This window comes from Ascaphus truei, chromosome 2, assembly GCF_040206685.1.
Source record: "Ascaphus truei isolate aAscTru1 chromosome 2, aAscTru1.hap1, whole genome shotgun sequence".
Lineage (NCBI taxonomy): Eukaryota > Metazoa > Chordata > Amphibia > Anura > Ascaphidae > Ascaphus > Ascaphus truei.
The window spans coordinates 429,799,488-429,823,178 of record NC_134484.1 but is presented as its reverse complement, the minus strand read 5'-3'; the positions used below and the strand labels follow the sequence as shown (position 1 = coordinate 429,823,178).

At 39.7% G+C, this 23,691-nt stretch overlaps 1 protein-coding gene across 4 annotated transcripts in view; it reads left to right on the top strand.

Moving 5' to 3' along the window:
- The window catches only part of CUL2 (cullin 2), a 103,329-nt gene that overhangs the window by 58,179 nt on the left and 21,459 nt on the right, over positions 1-23,691 (top strand). For all 4 annotated transcript variants that reach the window (XM_075587749.1, XM_075587747.1, XM_075587748.1 and 1 more), the window contains 7 exons: positions 329-453; positions 2,390-2,497; positions 11,954-12,013; positions 13,691-13,819; positions 14,995-15,081; positions 16,205-16,357; positions 21,533-21,610. In XM_075587749.1, the coding sequence (XP_075443864.1) occupies positions 329-453; positions 2,390-2,497; positions 11,954-12,013; positions 13,691-13,819; positions 14,995-15,081; positions 16,205-16,357; positions 21,533-21,610 (740 nt within the window). The remainder of the gene's footprint in view (positions 1-328; positions 454-2,389; positions 2,498-11,953; positions 12,014-13,690; positions 13,820-14,994; positions 15,082-16,204; positions 16,358-21,532; positions 21,611-23,691) is intronic.

Below are 23,691 nucleotides of genomic sequence, written 5' to 3'. Positions count from 1 at the left end.
TATTTAGACAAATTTGTTAATTAAGTGCAGGCAGTGGTGTTTCCTGTTTTTGGGGGGGTCTCACGGAAACCTTGTTAACCGCGGTCGCTGGTATTTTTTGTTGGGGAAAATAATATTACTTGAGAGCTTTGCTCTATGCTGCAATATTCTGAAGATATTGAAGCAGCATTCCCCTCACCAGCCACATGTAACCACAATAAAATAAACTATACTGGGATCCTAATATGGGATGTGCATTCTTGACATCTCTATACAGTATTGGCAGCTGGGGAACAGCTGTCCTGCCTCTGCAAATGCACAGAACTAACATTGTTATTCCTAATTACAGATATGGCCAACATGTACACCCTTCTTCGTGCTGTATCAAATGGTTTACCTCATATGATTCAGGAACTACAAAACCATATCCACGATGAAGGCCTTAGAGCTATTAGTAATCTTTCTCAGGAAAATGTGAGTATTGCCTAATGCAGTTCCTTCTTTGATGTTTTCTAGCAGCAACTTAGAAGCGTACATCAGGAATAGTAGTATGTAGGTAACCTGTGCTAGTGCTTCTTTACTCTGCAGTACATTCATGGAACCAGTGCTTCTTTACGCTGCAGTACATTAATGGAACCAGTGCTTCTTTACGCTGCAGTACATTAATGGAACCAGTGCTTCTTTACGCTGCAGTACATTAATGGAACCAGTGCTTCTTTACGCTGCAGTACATTAATGGAACCAGTGCTTCTTTACGCTGCAGTACATTAATGGAACCAGTGCTTCTTTACGCTGCAGTACATTAATGGAACCAGTGCTTCTTTACTCTGCAGTACATTCATGGAACCAGTGCTTAAATATGGGCCTTGCCTTATTTTTTTTATTTTCTTATCCGGCTTGTAATACTTTGAAAAGTGTTGTTTTTATTGATGCAGTTTAAGTAACTTAATCATTCCCTTTTGTGTCCTTTTTAAGTTCAAAGTTGTAGTAGGCGTATTGGTCTTGGAACAGTTTTAGGTTTGTTGTGGTTTCTTTTAAGTTATCAACACTGGTGTGCTACATAGATTATAGTGAACAGAGCTTTTGAAACGTCTTAGTTTAATAATAACCGTACCCTTGAAGAAACCGTATGGGGTTTTGTACAGTATTATTTAATCCGAGGGTGCGCGACTCCAGTCCTTAAGCCCCCCCAACAGGTCAGGTTTTCAGGATATTCAAGTTTCGGCACATATGGCAAAGTCTTTGACTATAAGCCTCTGAACCACCTGTGCTGAAGCAGGGATCTCCTGAAGATCTGACATGTTGGGGGTGGGGGGGAGGCTTGAGGACTGGAGTTGAGCACCCATGATTTTAATCTGACGAACACGGTTAGTCCCCTAAAAGTTATCACAATTTACAACAAATCTGTTCTCTTAGAAGAATTGATTTTAACAGCACCAGATCAACATATGTATACTAGATATGAAGAAAGTAAAATAGAGAGCGGGTAACAAAAATAAAGAAATGGTAGTGTATAATGGACCAAAAGAGGAGGAACACATGATAAAGACCACTGCAAGTTTTTTATTTGAGGCGAAAGAAGTAAAAATTAAGAAAATGAAGCAACAAAAAAGTCTGTACAATATTCCCCTTTACCACTGTTTTGGCTTTTAAAGCACACTAGTCACTGATAAAAAGTGTTTATCCTGACTAAGCATTTTTATCATTTCACTTCTAGGCTTCATTCTTCGTGCTCATGTAACAGAAAAAATAAAGCAATTTTTTTTCTCCTGGTTTAAGAAAAAAAAGGGAACAGCAACAGGATAAAACTGTTTGCCGTTCAATGATTCTTTGATAACTATTTGTTGTTGGTAATCGGTTTATAAATGTAGGTTGTCTGAAAAGGACAAATTATAGTAGCAAGTACAGTAATGGTTTAGCGCGGAGGCAAGCGCGATTCCTCCCTCCCCAATCTCCCATTACATAACACAGAGAATTCATATTTCTAAATATATTTTGATAAACCAGTCAACGTGATTTTGTATCTTCCTGAACTAAGGAATATGAGGGTGACTGTCATAAAATACGATTGGAAATCGTGCTCAAAGTCTGCGGATGCCAAAGAGGACAGTTCAGTTTTCCACCTGAAAAAGGGCGCATAAAGCTCAATGTCACAAAGTCCTTTCCCCAACATTAATTGTGTGTGTGATTATGAATTGTTAAGACTAACTAGCCCTTATTTGCAATACTTTAAAGCTGCTTCCAGTGCTGGAGAAGATTTTGGTCCCATTGATTTTGAATCGAGCCGTTTCATCAACCAGCAGTGGGAAGTGGCTTCACTGCATATTGCATGGGGGCCATAGTGATTTAAAGTGCTTTGGAATGCGCCGTTTTCATTTTCCAATGTTTCCTTTCCGATTTATACTTTCAGATGCCAACTCAATTTGTGGAGTCTGTCTTGGAAGTTCACAGTAAATTTGTTCAGCTTGTCAACACTGTTTTGAATGGAGATCAACATTTTATGAGCGCACTAGACAAGGTACAGTATATGAAACAGTTCAGCTTACAAAGGGCATAGAACAAACGTTCCAGTTAGGCCTGTATTGCAAGGTCCAAACATTGCCAGCCATGTAGAAAGGGCTAATTAGATCCACATTAAACGCCATAGACTTCAGAAAAGAAGGGTTCACATAGTACAAATCACAAACAGATGGCCAGCACAAATAAGGGGTATTAGCTCAACTTGGGAAAGCTGACATGCCGTAGTTAGATTCTGATAAAGTAATTTCCGCTGTGCCTCTTCCAAAAGGTTTTGGCTCTAACCTTCCTCGAACTCATGGAATCTGGCACCTGATGAAATAAACTGAAAGCATACCAAAGGAAACAATAATATAATGTACATGTTATCACAAGAAGTTGAGCAATATCCATGTAAACAAAACAAATGAGGTAATCCTTAAATAAAGCAAGTTCGTGTTCAGTGTTTTCTTTCAGCAGGTAGGGTTGCCAGGTGTTCGGTTTTTAACTGGACAGACTGGTATTTTGCCGATCTGTCCGGTAAATGAGAGGTAATACCGGACATGTATGTGTCCGGTGTTTTCCCTCTCATGATGTGCGGGCAGCGGGAGTGGGAAGGGTGGCCAAGTGCAGCGTACCCACTCTTACCTCCGATTCAGAAGCAGCAGCATCTGGTAACCAGGGAAACAAGCGTCACCCCCCCATTCCTGCCAACTGAGAAGACTAACCAATGGGAGGGCTCAACGTCATGCACAGCTCCCCCATTTGCATGATGGGAAATGTAGTTTCCTCCCAGCTTTGCATGTGGGAGAGGAGAGTTCTGCTCTGCCCCTGCCACCACATGTAAGATACTAGGAGGGGGAGAGGATCGATGAGGAGGTGGTGAGGAAGGAGGAGATGGGGGAGGTGAAGGCGAGGGAGGAGGAGAAGGGTGGGTGAAGGTGGAGGAGAAGGGTGGGTGAAGGTGAGGAAGGAGGAGGGGGGTTGGAGGTGGAGGAGAATGGGCGGTGATGGTGAGGAAGAGGAGGGGGTGAGGGAGGAGGGGGGGTGAAGATGAGGGAGATAGAGGGGGGTGATGGTGAGGGGTTGGTGGTGTGAGAGGATGAGGGGGGTTGCAACAGTCTTGGAAGTAGTGGGAGAGAAGCATTAAGATCAGTATCACTCACCATGTATTACAACAGGCATGTTATTTATAAATGATCTGATCCGTTATGTAATTTTTTCTCTAAATTTAACTCCACGTATGCACCAATTTCGTAGAAAATGCTGGGAGGGCGCTCAATCCCCTAATTTTTTACGAAATAGAATATGAAATGGTGTAAATTGGTGCAAACTTAGAGTGAAATTTTGAAAAAAATGACACAACGGTCTGAGAATTTATAAATAACATACCTCCCCCATCGGCTTTTCGAGCGCCGCATTTTTCACCGTTGTGTCCAGTATTTTTTGAGAAGCCACCTGGCAACCCTATCAGCAGTGAAATGAACATTGAATATCATACTGAATACAGCTTCTTAGACAATTACACACTGTAAGTCATATGCAATGTTGCTACATCTCACATTAAGCTTATTTTCGTGCTGCTTTCTATGACCGCCTACATTCCAGTGTATTGGATACAGCTTACGGCCAGTTTTTATTTTGAACTTGACACATTTACAAAATATTAAAGTGATAACCTTAGTCGCAAATGGTTAGTGAAATAATTCCAATTATAGCGGAGCAGCCCCAGTATAATTGAAATGTTCAAAATTTATTTTTCCTCTTAGGGGTGTAGTTGTAGTATTTTGCCACAGGGGGGAGCGCTACTGATGTGTCTGTGTGTGGGCAGTATTGTATTCCATCCAAAGCCCTGCATTAAGTAAGTTATGTGGGGTAAAAAAAAAAAAAAATAAAATGGGGGAGGGGGGGGATTTGGTTTGACAAAAACCCTCCACCGTACAGTGAATAAAAATATCACTTGTGAGCACATTCACGTCTGACAGGTCTGTAACCCTGCCTTTCCCCATTATCTCTTATCAAACAATGCTTCTACTGCATGCAAACTTTACTGGCTATGCACTTCTTTAACCCAGCGGTATTGAAAGAACGGTGTACTTTTCACTCAACATTTTTTTTTTTTTAAAGCGCATAGAAGCAGGGTTTGCTCTGTGTCTGCACTATACAAGGCATTGAGATGGTTAGAGGGATCCGTGTGCAAATGGACAAGTAAAAAGTGACAAACTGCTCATTGGCTTGTCATTACCCAGAATCCCTGGCTGCATTGTAAGCTAAGAGTTAATGGAGAAAAGTATGATTGCAGATCTGTCTGAGACATGTGAATGTGCTCACAAGTTGCATTTGTATTTGCTGTACTTTGAAAGCCCTGGAATCCAATAACTCTTGTGAGATATCATTGAATAATGAATCGCTGGAGTTTATTGTTCACCTTCATGTGGATTCAAATACTGTAAATACAAATATAGGATACCGGAAAGTATCTAAATTTAACATAGGTTGGATCTGATGGACATCAACCTCATCAACTGTTGACAAAACTTTACCTGTGGAATATTTTTACAAGCACAGTGACTTTTATGTAGTGAGATCTACTATCATCTGATGTTTCACTAGTCAATACTTTCTCTGTATTCAGAATACTTCATAGAGTCTTGCATAAATTGAAAATGTAAGTTTTGTCAGTATTATAGATCTCTCAATAGATCTCGGTGCTATACAAATGTTGTATAGCCCGCAGCGATTATTACAGAAAGAGGTTTTGGGATCCCACATATATTTAGAAAAATGAAATAAATCACCCGATCCCATTGAGCAACAATAACACGGATAAAAGACCTTTCAGAATTATTTTTTGTGTGTGTGTGCAGGCAATCAGTCTCTACTTCTGTAGTTTGTACACCTCTTCCAGGCCCATATTTACAAAGCAGTAAAAAAAAAATCAGGGTGCGCAGAAAACCAGGGAAGGCATGAAAAATAAAAACAAAAGAAACACACAAATAGTGCAACTTTGTCTAAGAAACAGAAATAAAAAATGCAGCTTGAAGTGGGTCTGCACCCACAGAGGTGCAAACATATAGTACCTCCCATACAGTCTGTTGGTAGCTGTCTTTAAAACAGGTAAATGTGTAAATACACTTGTAGACCAGAACAAATGAGGAGCTGGACAAAGATGGTGCAAGTAGTGCTGGTATATTGTAAAAAACAACCAATAGTAGGCAATGTCAACTTACAGGGAAGCCCCATGCAAGGGCATTGTACGATAGACTGGAGCATGGTCCGGTGATTGAGGTTTGAACGACGGCTGTGTTGAGCTCCTACAGAGAAGCCGGTGCACTGTCGGGTCTCTGCGATGTGCGACTGGGACTCTCACTTCCGTGTTTCGATCCTCACGTGATCGGCGGCCGCACGCGATGACGTCGATTCTCGGGCGCCTCCTCTCCAAGTCAGTCAGGGATTCGAACTCAATGCGTTTGCGTTTCGCTAGTTTGCTTCGTCAGGGGTCCGTAATTCCCTGTCAAACGTAGAGTTCCCTTATGTGTTAGAGACTAGCCAATCGGCATCGCCCTGGGCAATAAAGTCTCTTAAAAGGGCCACAGATGGTAGAGCCAATAGAGTGCCAGAGACTAGCCAATGGAGATAGTGCTTGAAAGTCTCTTATTATACTACATATACCAGAACTAATTTCAAAATATACATAATACAGCAAATAGTTTATTACAATAAATGGTTAAACGAAATGATATACAAACATATAATATTAAAAAAACATATAAATATGAATACATCAATGGTGTGTACTCTAATCACACAAACACATAACTTACTTTAAAAACAAAATGTAAACACAATGATTCCTGAAATAAATCACAGAGGGTGCTAAGGTCATGAAGCATACAGTATAAAATGTGTAGGTAGCAGCTGAATCCCCGAGAGGCACAGGAAGCAGTTGTCCCTACTTAATGTTTTGCGAATAGCGTCACACCCTTGAACATGACTTATAGAGGTGTAGAGGGATGCGACGTTTGATGTGACTAATATATAGTCTTCTTCCCATTGGATTTTACTCAGAATATCTAATATTTGCATAGTATCTCTCAGATATGATTTTAATCTCCATAACCTATTGACGTAGAAAAATATCTATGTATTCTGATAAATTTTCCGTAATCTAACCAATTTCCAATATGATGGGCCTTCCTGTTGGTTCTTGCAAGTTTTTATGGATTTTTGAGAGGAAATAAAACACTGGTATACCGGGTTTTTTCCTCCACATGTATCCAAATTCATCCTCCGTCAGAACATCACGTGATTTCCCCTCTGATAAGACTATTTAATTCTCCCATAAAGATTTTTGTTGGGTCCCTTTCTAATTTCTCATATGTTTTGTGATCGCTTACAATCCTGTCAGCTTTTGTCCATTACTACAACTCCGCCACCTTTCTGTGCTTGCTTGATCATAAGTCAAACAACTAGCAGAAGATTATAAAGTGCTGCTCTTTCTACAGAGTTAAGGTTGTTATTAAAAGGTTTCTTCTCATTTTGTAGTTTCTCAAAGCTTTTTTTGTACTAAATTATTAGCATCTATAAACCACTTAAAACCACTAGGTCCAGTGATTGGAGTGAAGTTAAGACCTTTGGCTAAAACGGAATTTTGTGCAGGAGTTAAAACGACCGTGCTAATATTAAAAATACTCATTCATGGTTTTAAAGAAAGTAGTGTTGACCGCGCTTGTCAGGTATTCACACATGCCTGGTCCTCTTCTTCCCGCTAATCCAAAATTCTCAGGTGATCAACCTGGGCAAAGCAAACATAGAACAAAGAAAGGAGCGCAGAGAAGGCCATTCATGGTTTTGCCTCTTTGACCTGTTTCTCCCACCTCCTCGCTTTCCTCTAAACCTCTTTTCCTTTGGGGTTTTAGTGTTTGATAATCCCAATTGTGATTTTCCAGGGCTGCATATGGGTTCTGATTCTCCCATTCCTTGTGATGGGAGACTTTCTGTAAAAAAAAAAAAATGGTGATTGGATGTTCTCCCATTGTCACTCCTGTTTTCATTCCTAGGGCTATGAATATATCTACTGGATTTACTCCAAGGTTTACCTTCATATCTCACTTCTCTTTCTTTTGATCTTTCCTTTCCTCTGTACTGTATGTCCTTTTAAAATCTTTTCTAGGTTATTCTCTTCTCTCAAGAGATCTCCTAGGAGATCTGTTCTCTTGATATAAAAACATTCATCCAGAGATAATCAATATATAACTATCTCCCCTATGTTGGTGGCTATTACTGTTATAGTTTACCTTCTGTTTTGGGTGATAACTTCTCTCTTTATCTTGTTTTTTTAGGATCTACTCTTTCCCCCACAGATTCATAACCTCTCGGCTGTTCCCACCTCCTAGCCTTATCTCTTTTTTCATTCTTCCATTGTTTCCATTTCTTATAATTGCCTTTTGGGTAATCTTCATCCCTATCAATTTTTTTTGTTTTAGTTTCCAAAATGTCAATCTCTAATTTATCTAAGTTCTCTTGTAATTCTTTATCATTCTTTTTTAACTCAGTTGTGTGTTCTAATAGTTCAATGCTTGACTTTATTATGTTAACTTCCTCATCAATTTTCTCCAGGCTTTTCTGATGATGAGCGGTGATTAACCTCATTAACTCAAATGAGCAGTTATCAATGATCTTATCCCAGGCTATATTAAATTGCTCGTTGTCAAAGTCAAATGTGAGTTTTATTCAAGAGTCTTAGACCTCTTGGTATCCTTCCTACCGCTAGGTATTTTTCCAAAAATATAAGGTCCAACCATTTCCGGGTTTCTATGCATAGTAATTTTTCTAATTTCTCAAATTCAGATTAGAATATCCTCTTTTTTTTTAGCTTTCATGTTTCTGTTTTATAGAGGAGGATATTAATATCTCTTCTAATAAGCCGTTTTGTAAAGACATTCTTAGAAACGTTTTCTGTAACGGTCTCCATAAACCCACAAAGGTGCAGCCAATAGTGATAGGAAAAGAAACCAAGTAAAAGACAGATATTCACTCGGCAGTCCTGTTATAGTGTGCAAACAATCAGTAACTAGGCTAGTCTCTGGCACCCTATTGGCTCTACCATCTGTAGCACTTTTAGAGACTTTATTGCCCAGCGCGATTTTCATTGGCTAGTCTCTAGCTCATAAGGGAACTCTTTGTCAGGGAATTATGGACCCTTGATGAAGTAAACTAGCGAAATGTGAATGCGTTTAGTCTGGATCCCTGACTGACTTGGAGATGAGGTGTCAGAGGATCGACGTTATCGCATGCGGACGCCGATCACGTGATGATCGTAACGCGGACGTGTAAGTCCCCGCCTAACATCGCAGAGATCCGACAGTGCACCGGCTTCTCTTTAGGAGCTCAACACAGCCATCGTTCTTACCTCTATCACCAGCCACTGCTCCAGTCTATCGTACCATGCCGTTGCATGGGGCTTCCCTGTAAGTTGTCATTGCCTACTATTGCATGCTATAGGTTGTTTTCAACAATATACCAGCACTACTTGCACCATCTTTGTCCAGCTCCTCATTTGTTGGTCTACAAGAGTATTTACACGTTTACCTGTTTTAAAGACAGTTACCAACAGACTGTGTGGGAGGTACTATATGTTTGCACCTCTGTGGGTACAGACCCACTTGAAGTTGCATTTTTGATTTCTGTTTCATAGTGCAACTTTATTTGTGTTTCTTTTGTTTTTATTTTTCATGCCTTCACCGGTTTTCTGCGCTCCCTGATTTTTTTATTACTGGGATTATGGAGGGCCACCAAGGAAGGTTCAGTGGGGGTTGAGCTGCAATTCACCTGTGTTTTTACTGAAGGTTTTATTTATTTATCTATTTCTTTTGTTTATTTAATTGCTTCTACACTAATTGAACAGTAGTGTGCATTAGTAGGTGTTGAGTTAATGATTGTTTGCACACTATAACAGGAGCACCGAGTGAATATCTGTCTTTTACCCATACTTACAAAGCAATATTATTATATAAAACTCCTTCTAAGGCTCTTTATGGTCCATTTAAATTAATCATTGAAGTGACAGGGGAAAGTAACGGGTTTTATATACGTTTTGAATGCGAGAGGACAATGTAATCTCAGTTGCATAGATATTCAACCCTTTTCCTACTGCAGCCGTAAATCATCTCAGGTGCAAATAAATTGTTTGTGAGGTCACATGTGTGAAATGGTTTCAGCCTGTTTGTAATCAAAGTGGTTTAACCTGTAGATCATTTCCTTTACGTATATAAATACTTTCAAGCTGCAACTTGCATAGTGATCCAAAAAGCAATCATGAAGACCAAGGAGCTTTCTAAACAAGTCGGGGATAAAGTGGTAGAGAGGCACAGAGTAGAAGACGGGTACAAGAAAATTTTGAAGGCACTAATTATCCTCATTAGCACTGTGAAGTCCATCATACTACCCTGATCAGGTCGACCTCCCAAACTGAGCAGCCGGCAAGCAGGCAACTGGTTCAGGATGTCACTCTGAAGTAGGGTTGGTCGGTATAATGAAATATCGCGATAGCATAATCTCCCTGTGTGGCAATATGGGAAATTACCTGTTATTTCACAATGCCGGCTCCTGTGGTCAGGCATGCTCTGACCGCAGTTGCGCTGTGCTGCCTCTCTCTGCCTCTCCATCCCTGAGTCCCCCTCTCTTCCTGCTTCTGAATGCAGACTTGGAGGGCGGGGGGGGGGAGCTTTGGGCAGAATGTGGAGTGAGCGTGTGAGAGCAGCGGGCTGCTGTGGAATAAGTCTGCACTTGTTTCCTTGTGTTGACCCCTCCCAATCCTCCCTCTGGGGCACTTAACCCCTTCCTCACCTCCCCCCACCCCCATTGCATGCTTGCCCTTCACTTTCTCACCTAAAATTCCCCTCATCCCATTACTCACCCTTTATGAAAAGATTTTTCGACTATTAATTGTCGAAATATCTGTTTTTAATATATTTTTAACGTTTTACAAGCGAAATTTTTTTTAAATGGAGGAACTGTCTTGAGGATGAGATTGATGCGATGAGGGGTGGATGAATGAGTATGTTTGGGTGATAGGAGCAGCGTAGGCGAGGAAAAGGTGAAGTGCCCAACATGGAAATGGTTTGCGAATGAAGATCTTTGTTCTAATAAATCTAAAGAAAATTGATTTATTTTGCGAACACGTTATTTAAATTTACTAGAACATTTTCAGACTTTTATTTTAACAAATGTATGGCGATTTTATATATATATATATATATATATATATATATATATATCGCGATAAATTTCTTAATATCAACATTTTTACCACTATAAGAATATTTCCCAACCCTACTCTAAAGCCAACAATGAACTTCCGAGATCCACAAAATTCTGTCTGAGATGGGAGTCTGTGTTTACACATCAACAAGCCGGACAATACACAAAGCTGGCTTGTATGGACGGGTGGCAAGAAAGAAGCCATTTCTCAAAAAGACGTTCACGGAAAAGCTTATAGCTGATACTGTAGACATGTTGGAAAAGGTTTTGTGGTCTGACGAGACAAAAATATAACCTTTTTGGTCTAAATTCCAAGGGTGAAGTCTGGTGCAAGCCCAACAATGCACAGCACCCAGATGGTGGTGGCAACATGATGTTATGGGGATGCTTCTCTTGAGCAGGGACTGGGAAGCTGGTCAGGATAGAGGGGAGAAGGGATGGTGCAAAGTAAAGGCAAATCCTTGAGGAGCACCTGTTTGAGTCACCAAGACTGAAACTGGGAAGAAAATTCCCATTTCAGCAGTACAATGACTGTAGCACAGAGCCAAAGCCACATTGGAGTGGTTGAATAAGAAGCGAATGAATTAATGTTTTTGAGTGGCCCAGTCAGTCCTGGAATCCAATCGAACATTTATGGCGAGACTTGAAGATTGCAGTCCATCGACTATCCCCAACAAACTTATCAGAACTGGATCAATTTTTCTGTGAAAATTTGGCAAAAATGTCACCATCCTACAGTGCAAAGCTAGTAGAGACCTATTCAAAGACAGTAATTGCTGCAAAAGGTGCTTCTACCAAGCACTGACCAGGTGCTGAATACTTGTGGAACGAGTACATTTCATTTTGTACACTTTCTTTGCTGACATTTAACCTCCATATAACCGTGTTAAATGTAACCACTACAGATTTGTAGCTTAAAATAAACATTTGTTTGAGAACTGTATTTGTAAGTCAACAAAATGTGACATTATTGGTAGGGGGAAAATACTTCTGCAAACGTATTTTTAGCTTTATTTGTATAGCGCCATCCATTTATATAGAGCTTTACAGCAGTAATAGTGTGACCTAATAGGAATAAACGCTTCAGACGTTCAAAAGTAAACATTAGGAAAGTCCCTGCCCCAAAGAGCTTACAATCCAAGTGCACTAGTTACACGGGTGGAAAAATGGTGAAGTAAATCCATTAATAAAATGACTTCTTGCTTTATTTGTACAGGCTCTTACATGTGTTGTGAACTACAGAGAGCCCCGGTCTGTCTGCAAAGCACCTGAATTGGTGGGTACAGCCCTTTTTACTTTTTATTATTCAGCATGATTGCATACTTTTATTATGAAATACACGGAATAATGACACTTGGGAATAATGTATAACCATTATCACTGCATCACGCCATTCACAATGCATTTTTATCTAGATTTAATTTGCTCTTGCACAGGTAGAAGATGCTTGTGTATATCTCAGGAAAGAATGGCAGGCAGCCAAGATATGACTTTTGCTTCTAAATCTGTACAGCTATTTGCCTCCGGTGTTATTAAATTTAGTCAGATGTTTATTCCACTTCAGACCTGGCAAATATTTAAGCAGAGACAAATGATGCCCTGCTGCAACATGTAATGCATGAAAAGGGATGTGCACGCAGTAATTCTCCCCAATTGCCATGTGCTTCAACAAACCAGTTATCAAAATGTTTGTGTGGTAAGTAGGGCAACGTATGGGAAAACATTTTATAACATCGATGCAAAAATGCATGTTCATGATGTCTTTTCTAGTGTCAAAGGGTCTTTATTTGTTATCTTGGTGCATAACCACTCCTGTACACGAGGTAGTAGGGAAGCATTCATGTATTTCTGGCTTGCTCAGGTGTTTTTATCCCTAGTTGGGAGCTATAATTGTGACCCTAACGCCAGGATTCAGATGTTTCTGCCAAACAGAATCAATGTTAAGCTCACAGATGTGGTTCTATTGTAAACAAAATTGCATGTTAGAATTAAGAAATATGATTTTTCAAATCCATCTTGTGTACAATTTTCAGCATATAAGCTGTAGCTAGCAAATAACGATGGCACTCTCCCAAGTACAGCGTCTACTTTATTGCCCAGTTGGGATGTTGATTCCAATTCTAACTAGGAGTCTAAACAAACTGGTTTGACATTGCTAAGAAGTGTATCTGTGAGCATGGTCTGTTCTCTATCGGGACAAAACACATTTTATTTATTGCCATTTTCAGGTGTGGCAAACTTTAAATCTTAGGTGGGCAAAATGGTTCGGACATCAAATACTTTTTCTGAGCACCAAGTCTTGTTACATGCGACTAAAACGTATAGTTTGTCATCAAGTGTGTCTGCGAGTAGAGATGTGCGAGATTCTCGCATCACTTTGCAAACGATGGGAAACGTACTCGTTCCTTACAACAACAGTATTATTTTAATTTTGACAGAATTCACACTGTTGCTCCAGGCTCTGAAAGTGCTTTTGGAGGAGAGTGCAATTTAGTTGAGTACCCAATGAATTGAATACCTCCCAAAACCCTCCTCTGTACAACATGTGGGGGAGAGTGGTCAATGGGTATTTTGCTAAATAGGTCCCTTCTCCCCCTCTCACTCTTGCCCCCCGTTCCCCCCCCCCCCACCCCCTAAAGTTCTACATCAAGATCTGTATGTGGCAGTGTTGTGAAATTTTTCGGATTCCCGCAGCACCTTAGACTGATTTAGCAATATTTTTAGCAGTGTTTCACTTGGCATAATAACTTTTTTTTTTTTTTTAATTATTTTATTTTTTTAAACTCGGGACACTTTTGCACATTGATCGTTGAGCTATATTTGTGCCTGTTCGGCATATGTACATTTCACATACAAAGGGTCGTCAGCTGTTCTTTTTTTTTTCTCCATTTGAAGCAATTTAAAATGTATGTAATGCAAAGATTGACCTAATGTTTTTTCATAATCCCTACAGCTGGCCAAGTACTGTGACAACATGCTGAAAAAATCAGCCAAGGGAATAACCGAAAATGAAGTGGAAGACAAGTTAACAAGTTTTATTACCGTTTTCAAGTATATTGATGACAAAGATGTTTTCCAGAAGGTATGTTCAGAACTGAGCTAAAAACTTGATGCTTGTAACCAAATGATTTAAATCATCAGTGCTGCTTGCTCTGCACCATCTTCCTTTGCTGTCCAGGGGCTGTGATTGCATTGCTTTTCAATGCGTTTTCTGTCCCTCTAGAGACAGTGGGCATCGCTCATTAGGAGAGGGAGAAATAAAGCCTTATGCACAGGAAGATAAAGGTCACAAGGAGCTCAAGGTCACAAGGAGCTAACAGTGGGAATTGAACCAGGCTCCCCTGATTCAAATACAGTGTCATTGTTTCCAGTTGGTGTTTTTCACTCACTGAGCCACTCCTCATTATGCAATAATGTATTTTCAAAGTGTCAGCTTGTCTAAAATGTTTAATTGGTGTTTCCCCCTCCCCCTTCACTCCTACTGCAATCTACAGTCCGCACTGTAGTCTTACCACACAATAGGCATTTCTTGCGATTGGTGTCTGGAATGGTAGCTGTTATCAACTTGACTACCAGTCGGTAATGATATTTTAACTGTTCCCTGGTTGATACCTAGATATAGATGTGCTGTCACGTTCTGAATTGCCTGCAATATTGTCATTCTATAAAAATGCCCATGTATTAATAAATATTTTATTTGTTGCAGGCTGTAATACCTTTTTAATTGGCGAACAAAAGTTTGTCATAGACCTTAATAGTGTGTACTTTCAAAACATTACCAGTCTCTTTCTTGTTATTCTGTGAATCGTAATATATTGAAACTACAGACCCACTAGTGACAACATAGGAAAAAGTCCATATATAAATAAAGACATAGATAGATACATATATGCATACATACATTGTCAACAGATGCTATACAGAGGGTGCCGCTAGAGTATGATGGAGGAGTTGTGTAGCACTAATTTGTAACCCAGAAGTAGATGTGTGCATTGGTCTTAGGGAAAGGGCTATCGTATATCATACAGTCATGCGTTCAAACTGGGCAATTTCAAGATGTTTTATTAGTGACTTGCATAGTATAAAATCCAAGCATTATAGCATGTTTTTGTTCTGAGTGAAACCAACATTAATGAATTATTGTTTTGGGGCAGGGGGGGAGGTCTTTTGATTTTCTCCAATAACCTGATAATGCCTTGCACTTTGGGGGGAAAAAAACAATCTCACTAATTGCATTTTCTGTCTACATTTTTGTAGTTCTATGCCAGAATGCTGGCAAAGCGATTAATTCATGGTTTGTCCATGTCCATGGATTCAGAAGAAACAATGATCAATAAATTAAAGGTACTGGAATACAATTTTAGTGATACTACATAAGACACTTTAAAATGAGTCTGTATTATTTATTTATGGTACACCAACATATTCAGAGCGATACAGTGAGGTGTGCAAAGGACAACAGTAAAATACACTGATCTCGTTTGTTTTTCATCAGTGTATGTTTGTCATGTTATCAAAGGTCTTTACTGCTTACTCAGAAACAAGGGGGACAAAGGTTGAAAACAGAGTTTTTGACAAAATATTATTCAGAGTTCCAGATCCACTTTTGTTTTAGTTGTCTTTGACTTTTCACAGTCCAATTACATACTGTATTGATAAATCTTAGTCGTGCTCTATTTTGAAAAAAAATATTTAAATAAATTGATGATGGATATCTTTAACGTGCCCACTATTGTGACTTTTCTAGAGACTGCTTTAAGTCCCTGATCTTTGTAAATATGCAGTTTTCAGCTTTTGTTCAAAGTTGGTTAAGGGGTCCATGGCCGAGTTATGCACTTAGTAGTGATTCCCTAATTAGCGCTGAACAAATCGGTGTCCTACAGTATATATTCTGTGACATTTATCATCTTGCAGTTTAGTTCGGCTTTCAAGCTTAAATTGGAGGAAGAGCTAACAAATCTTAAGTTATGCAATAGAAGTTACTGTAATGCATGTCAGTACATAAACTTTTATGCATTTTTAATATATGTTGCTAGTATTCCAATTATTCCAAGATGAAAACTAGTGTTCTGTGTGATTTGGAAGCAAGTGGAGAAGTAATGAGCAGTAGTGACCACATCTCTTAGATTGATAGAAAAAGAGGCAGCTAACACCCATACCTGCAAAATCTAAATATTTCCTATAATGAAGTTGGTGTGACCACTAAACACATCATAACCATTACCAGTTCTTGTCTATTTTCCAATTTGAGCTCTATGCCTTTATCAACACTAAAATAAAATGATGGATGTTATATCTGGTCTACTGTGAATAACCCCCTCTGAATTTGACGGCTTGCTGTCTAATTTTCTATTGTTTTTCTGTTGTTTGTCAGCTGAGCCAATGGGAAAATTGAATGTATGTGACCTATTGGTTAGATCAGGTTCTGGACACACAGACTTACGGCTTTTTTTTTTCTTTTCCACAGCAAGCCTGTGGGTATGAGTTTACCAGCAAGCTTCACCGAATGTACACTGACATGAGCGTTAGTGCCGATCTTAACAATAAGTTTAACAACTTCATTAAAAGCCAAGACACTGTTATAGACCTGGGTATCAGTTTTCAGATATATGTATTACAGGTAAGTCCCCATCATTTTCTATTTTTGCCTTTACTTATTTTTGCATTCAATTTGCCAATTGAAAGAGAAGTAATGCTTGAAAACTTCTCCATCGATTCATTGCTACATGTGCTTACACTATCTCTGCAGTGTTTGCACTAAAGGGTATAAATAATTAGTAAAGTGATTGGTTGAGGGAGCAGATATATTGACGTCAACATCCTGCTTTGTTCTTTAATGCACATTTTTAGTCAAACCTCCCAGTCAGACTAGAATGTTGTCCTATATGTCCTTCTACTCCATTCTCTGTGTTCACATCTGCTGCTCTCATAATATAGCCTGCATACATTCACTACTATGATCTTAACTTTAAGATAGGACTTTTAACATCCAATTGCCAACCTCAATGGTTCTGCTGCTGCTACACATCAGCTCTCCTTATTTGCTATTTCTCAGTACACCAACTCTCCTATCCATGGAAATTGAGAACTACTGCAGCTTGATCTGATGATCATTTTACTTATTCTCCCTTCTAACTCCGTATGAACGCCTTCTTTTTACTCCCTTGACCATGTCCATTCCCCCTTCGACATGAATTCCCAACCCACCCCTTTCTCATATTATTAACACATTACCTTCATTGTTCAAGCATTCCTATGTCTATCTGCTCATCCAGCTACAGCCAAATCCACCTTCTCTTTTTGTATGCAGACAAGTTGAACTGTTTGAATATAGCTGCACATTAGCACGCCTTACTTGGTAGTAACCACTTGAAGTGGTTTGCAAGAAATTAAGACTGCAAATACTGATTTAATTAAATGAGAATCGCCATGGGTTCTGCACCATGGACTCTGCTGCTCCCCTTGTCTATACTTGAACATCAAATTTTGTACCCTCGAATCCCATGTCTACACCCAAGCTTTTACTTGCCAGTTAAGGCTTCACCATCCACCCAATTCATCAAAGTAATTTTGAACTCTTCCCCCCCTGTTTTATTTCACCCATTCCGATCTTCGAAATGATGTTGTTTTTATGCACAGGAAAGTCCATTACAATTAATAAAGGTTTGCAGTTAAAAACTTGGTGGTGCAGACTTCTTCCAAACTGTCACATAATAGCATCTCTATTTCTAAACCTGGATGACTGCTTCTTTAGATCAGATTCAGTTAGTAAATTTAGATTCATGCAGACATTCTTGTAACTATTACTGATGCATAGCTGGTTAATCAACCGAGGAGAATGTTAATTAGTGAGTAAACGCTTCATTAAAGAGGTGAGTTTTCATATGGGTTTTGTAGTTCTCTAAATATATCCCCAGTCCACCAGGCATTTGAGAAGTCAATATCAATAGAACACAAACCAGAATCGGAGTTAAAAAATGTAAATATATATGCACATGCACACACACGAGAGGATGTGAAAGTAAAGTACTACTAGGAGGCTTTGCACACTCGTACTAAACCAGTGTATTACTGAACACAGCAGATTTGTGACCACAATTAATGCAGAGTTCTTAAAGCAAGGAATATTTCTTCCTATTATAAAACACCTAATCTTCATCACTCTCCCAGCCATTATTTATTTATTTATAAAATATTTTACCAGGAAGTAATACATTGAGAGTTACCTCTCGTTTTCAAGTATGTCCTGCGCACAGAGTTAAGACAAATAATACATGGTTACAAATACAGTTACATAAGTGAACTGGGTATACATTATATACAAGGCATTGCATGCACAGTTAAGATACTATATATTATAGGCGTATGTAACAGTTACAGACCAGGTTAAAATGTGAGACCGCTATAGTTTTGAAAGAACTTAGACTGGTGGCGGCTGCGAGAGTCTCCAGTAGGTTGTTCCAGTTGTGGGGTGCACGGTAAGAGGAGGAGGAGCGGCCGGATACTTTGAACCTTGGGAACCCACATCCCCACCCCCTCTTTTTAAATAGTTTTGATGCTGGAGACTCCGTAGCTGAACCGTGTTGGTTTCAGCTCCAGGAACCCCCTGCTTCCCGAGATACTTGCCTCTGTAGGGGATGCCGGTTTCTCTCTGCTGTATTAAATGGTGGGCCAATAGAAAGCCTCAATGGACGATATCACAGATTGCTATTTAAGCCGCCATTATATTATGTCACCCCAAACTAGCGCAGCCAGAGTTGCTACCGCCGCCCTGTACGAGGCAAGTATCTCGGGAAGCGGGGTGCCTGGAGCTGAGATCTGCTTTTGGTGACCCCCTGTTTCAAATCTATTTTTTTTTGTTTATTTGTTTGTTTTAAAGTAAGTGTCCCTGTGAGTTCTGCTTTAAGCGGTTGGTGTGCACAGATCGAAAAATACTATGCCTTCATGATTATTCCTGTACATACAATATGTGAACGTCGGTTGCAGACAACGTACCTTTTAACAATCTATGTATTTGGCTACAAAAGAGTTCAATCACAAGTTACAACTTTTTTTTTTTTTCTCTCTCGAAACATTGATGTGTAAAAGAGAGGGTGGAACCGGTTAATTACTATCTGCAATTGTACTTGGTGTAGACCAGCGTTTTTCAACCTTTAAGCCCCGTGGGATTCTTTACAATGTGGTGACTGATTCATCCTACACTATGTACGTAAAAGTAATACTGCTATGGCAGGATTTATATTTGGTAAATAAACAAACCGTTTTCTGTAGGGTTTATTATTTCTCCAAGATATCACGTGAATTATAAAATTTAAAAAAAAGTACAGTTTAATTGAAATTTATCTAAATAAGAGCGAGAATTAAACAAAACTGTCCCTTCCTGGATTCACATCCTATCATTGCACAAGGATTTACAGGACGGTGCTAGGCATTTCCTGATACAAGCATGGTATACAATGATTTTGACGGATTCTTATTGACGATGTTAGAGGGACTTCTAGATATTCTGGTATCTGACCGACCGATTTATTTTTTATGTGATCAAACTTGATCAGTCCATTGTCACCTGGGAATCACTAATCTCTAGTGCAGGCTAGGACTCGTGTGAGCTGCGTATGAACTGCGAGTGGCTTTGAAACCTCATCACTACTCTGATTCTGCACACATTTTTCTTCTTTTTTTTTGCTGGTTTTGTAAGATAATAAATATAGCTATTTTCCATACATCGGGGAAGTGCTTCTGTTATCAACTGGTGGGAATCGGCCTGAAGATGAAGTCGGCCCCCGAAACTTTGCCCCCTTATACATTTTTCTATAAATACCTTTGTTTTTGAGTACCTTGTTTTGCTGGTTTATTTTTGCCGCCGCTGCCTCCTTAAATTTTTTTTTTTTTTTAATTTTATTTCTTTTTTTAAAGCTTTATCTTATGCTGCCGATACATGTTACTAGCCTGGGTTTTGTGTGCTTATCTGTTTGAGCGCTGTAGATATATATTTCTATTCCCCATTGTTCATATCTTTTTATACGAGTAAAACATATTTTGGGGGCTATTATGGTCTTGGTCTCATAGTTATTATATTGAGTGCGGGATACCACTATATACTTAATTGTTAGTTTTGAGGGACAAGGGGTCCCTTAGGTTTCCATGCACCAACAATTGCAAATTACTCTATTAAAAAGACAATCCAAGCAGCTTAAATAAAAAAAATATTTATTTTTGTTTTAATCTATGCAACCTTTGATTACCTTTATTTAAAACTTATTACCTAAGCTGCTGATTGATTCAATTTGTGATCGATCAGCAAAATCCTGATTCCCAGTGTTCACTAAATGGCTGAATTTCAGTTTCAAATCAATTTGTCAGTCTGTGTAACTCAGAAGCTACAATGCATTCTTATATTATAAAGGTAACATTGTTACAGTTTGCAGCTGTAACTGCTGGGAATATTGGCAACAAATGATCACTAACAGGAAAGTGTTACAAAGATCTCGCACTGCTGGGGAGGTGTGCTAAAGCCCGCTATAGAAATCAAAGGATGCTCCGTATAATAACCCATATAAAAAATGGCATTGTTTTGAATTTTAAAATAAAACATTTTTTGTAAGTATTATCTAATACTACAGAACTGATTTATTTTAAATAAAATGTAAAAAAAAGTGTAGGTTATTGCAGGGATTGCTCCTTTTAAGGTGTTGCTGATTTCCCTTTTTGATTCATTCTGGTTTCTAGTGGTGCTTGTCATCTCAGTCTCTGAGGAAATGTTACGGTGACAGAAACAACACAACAGTGAGAAATACACAAGTGTGTTATTGCCAAGGAGCATGTTTCATTTTCCATCAAGACAAAGTAGTTATAGAGTAATAATTATGAATTACGCTGGACATTTTCTTTCTAATATGGTATAAATGTTCCAGTTGTTAATCCCTACATTTGATCTTGGCGGAAGAACACCCACAGGAGGAAAGAACATATTTTGCACATAATAAACCTGTATAAACAGAGTAAAACATTAATTTCATGAGGGCACAGTGGCCATGCTGCATTTTTGCTGCTGTTGGTTTTTAACACATACATGTGGGGGAATGGGGTACAGAAAAACAGGGGTGTCATTTTTTTCCAACAGGGTCACAAAAATGCAGGAATTATTCTGCCACGTTTTTTCTTTGTATTTTTTTTTTCTTTGTATTTTTTTTCTTCTTCTTTAGGTCCTGCTGTGGTGTTTAAACATTTCTATTTGCTCTTCTAGGTTTGTAGTATTTGCTTAAAATGCATTTATCCACAAGTTGGACTTTGCTGCATTTGTTCTCTTTCCTAGCCTGGATGTAAATGTGCACTAGCAGCTCAATTGCATTGACAAAACAATGAAGATGTTCCCCTTTCTTGGTATCTCCAATGGATGTAACCGGTACTCGGACAGGTGGTTTATAGTAGTGGTGCTCAACTCCAGCCCTCAAGACCCCCCAACAGGTCAGGTTTTAAGGATATGCCAGCTTTAGTGATTGAGCCACTTTTGCTGAAGCTGGTGTATCTTGGGCACTGGAGTGGAGTTCCACTGTTTTATAGAATGGACACAAATAGTTGCTATTATCACACCATGGCTAAGTTCAGTTCTGTATTTCAGTATGGAAAGTCATCAATAAACATTCATGAAATATATTTTTAGAAAGCAATATTCTATAAAGATCTCCTTGAAAATGAGATGTTAAGGATCTTTTACTGTATAAGAAAACCTCAAACACGGTTGGTTTTCTTGGATATTCACCCCCTTTTCTCTTTTCTTCTGTTTGTGTTTCAGGCAGGTGCATGGCCCCTAACTCAGGCACCGTCTTCTACATTTGCAATCCCTCAGGAACTGGAAAAGAGTGTACAGATGGTAGGTGGGGAGAGCATGTGTGGAATAGCATTAACCCAATGAACAAACCCTGTGGTGTTCAATGCTAAAATAAAGTAACACCCACGCCACAGTCGCAGTGACATCACTGATTGGTTTGTTTGCCCCAGCTTTCCATGTTCCAGACTGAACACAAAGCATTTTGAATACCAGCTAAAAGATAATCTACTTTAGATTATTTTTACTTTTATATTTCTAAGCCTTCATTTTTTTTTTTTTTTTTTTTTTTTTAATAAAATGATATATTTTACTTGAGTTGGTGAAGTTGCACCTTTAAATAAACCCAGTAGCCTGGAAACTAGGTTGATTGCACCAAATTCTCCAAACACATTTCATTACCATTTTTTTTACACGCTGTATAAACCTAATGCACTTGTATTCAGTCCTACTGTCGCTTAGTGTCCCAACATACCTCTTTTATATTGTAAGTTTTTTAGGTCTGGTATTCCATTTTTCAAACAGTTGGGTTTTTTCTCTGCTGCCCTTAAACCTGCACTCCATTAAAAACAATGTCCTTGTATTTAGAAAAGCTCATGGCTATGACTAAGGCCTTGCCCCCGCTGCCTGCTACAGCGTCCGCTGTGGTGGACGCTGCACTCACGAGAGCCCTCCCCGCAATGGCGCCGGGCCCGCTGCGAGGGGGGGGCTGCAGCGCTCGCGCGAGAGCTATTCCTGCTCTCAATAGAATTGAGAGCAGGAACTCGCGTCGAGCGGCTAGGCACGCCCCCCGGCGGTTCAGCCAATGATGGCGAACCTGCCGGGTGACGTCACTCCTCCGCCAGGCCCCCCCCCCCCCCCGGTCTCTGCTCCTGCAGTGAGCTGCAGACCGGGGAATCGCCGGAACGCGCAGCCAAAAGCGCGGGCGCGCATTACTGCGCCGTGACCGGGGCCTTAGCCTAAAGAAGCAAAAATAAAATGTGCATGATAACCAATCCATTTACATCTCTGTGACTGTTCTACTGCACCGGTTATTTAAATTTCATTGCTTTGCTGTGAGATGAGGATCACTGGAGGATTGAAAGAGGGTACATGCTGTAAACTACATGTGGGAAATCAGTGACTTTTTATATGCTGCGTGTTGACATCCCAGATTATGTACTAGTTGCACCATGTCACCTTTTCTGGATGCCATTACAAACGAACAATGAGGAGTTTGGTGCATATGGGTACTAATTCACACAGTACTATTGCTGTACGGTATTTAGTACAACTGTAAATTGTGTTCCCTCCTCTGAATTTTACTTTATTTCTGTGATTTTTCAACCGGGGTTCCGCGAGCACCCCTCAGGGGTTCCACGGCCGCTGGGGGGGTGAGCTGGGACAACTCTCCCAGCTTTCCCAGACCTGGTGGCACCCCCACATAGCAGTGATCCGGCGGCTCCCTAGCTCAGCAACAGCAGCCGTCCGGTCACTGCTATCTTTCCTCTCCCTGCTTCTGCCGCCAACTTCCGGCTCACAGGAGGGAGAGGAAGCATCGGTGCAAGAGCCGGTTCCCTTAAAGCGTCTGTGTGTCTGTGTGGGAGGGGGGAGTGTGTGTATGGGAGTGGAGAGAGTGTGTGTGTGTGTCGGAGGTTGCAAGGGTTGTGGTTCCCCAGAATTTCACAATCGAATTCTGGGGTTCCCTAACCAAAAAAAGTTGAAAACCACTGATCTATTTATTGCTAGTTCCTTCATTATATTTTCTGCTGTTGGCTAATTTGGGTGAACTTAAGTGAATAATTACAAATGGGTTTCTTTTTTCAAGTCCTTCCTATTTTTTTGAAATTTCCTTACTTCTATTTCCTTCCATCCAACAATGCAGTTGTTTGTTCTTGTATTCGCTAACCATTTTGCGGTGTTAATGAGTTTGTAGAGACACAAAATATTGCTTAACACTGTAGCGCATCCAGTGCCACACGCGAACCCTATACATGAGCTGCTGGTGTAATGTTTCTTGCAAGTTGATGCAGCGAAGGATGGCAGATTTGCTCTGCTTATGAAGGACTTCCTAGTGAGAAAAATAATCATTGCTATATCACAACATCCAGAATCTCTTACTAATGTAACAGATCTATGATGAAATG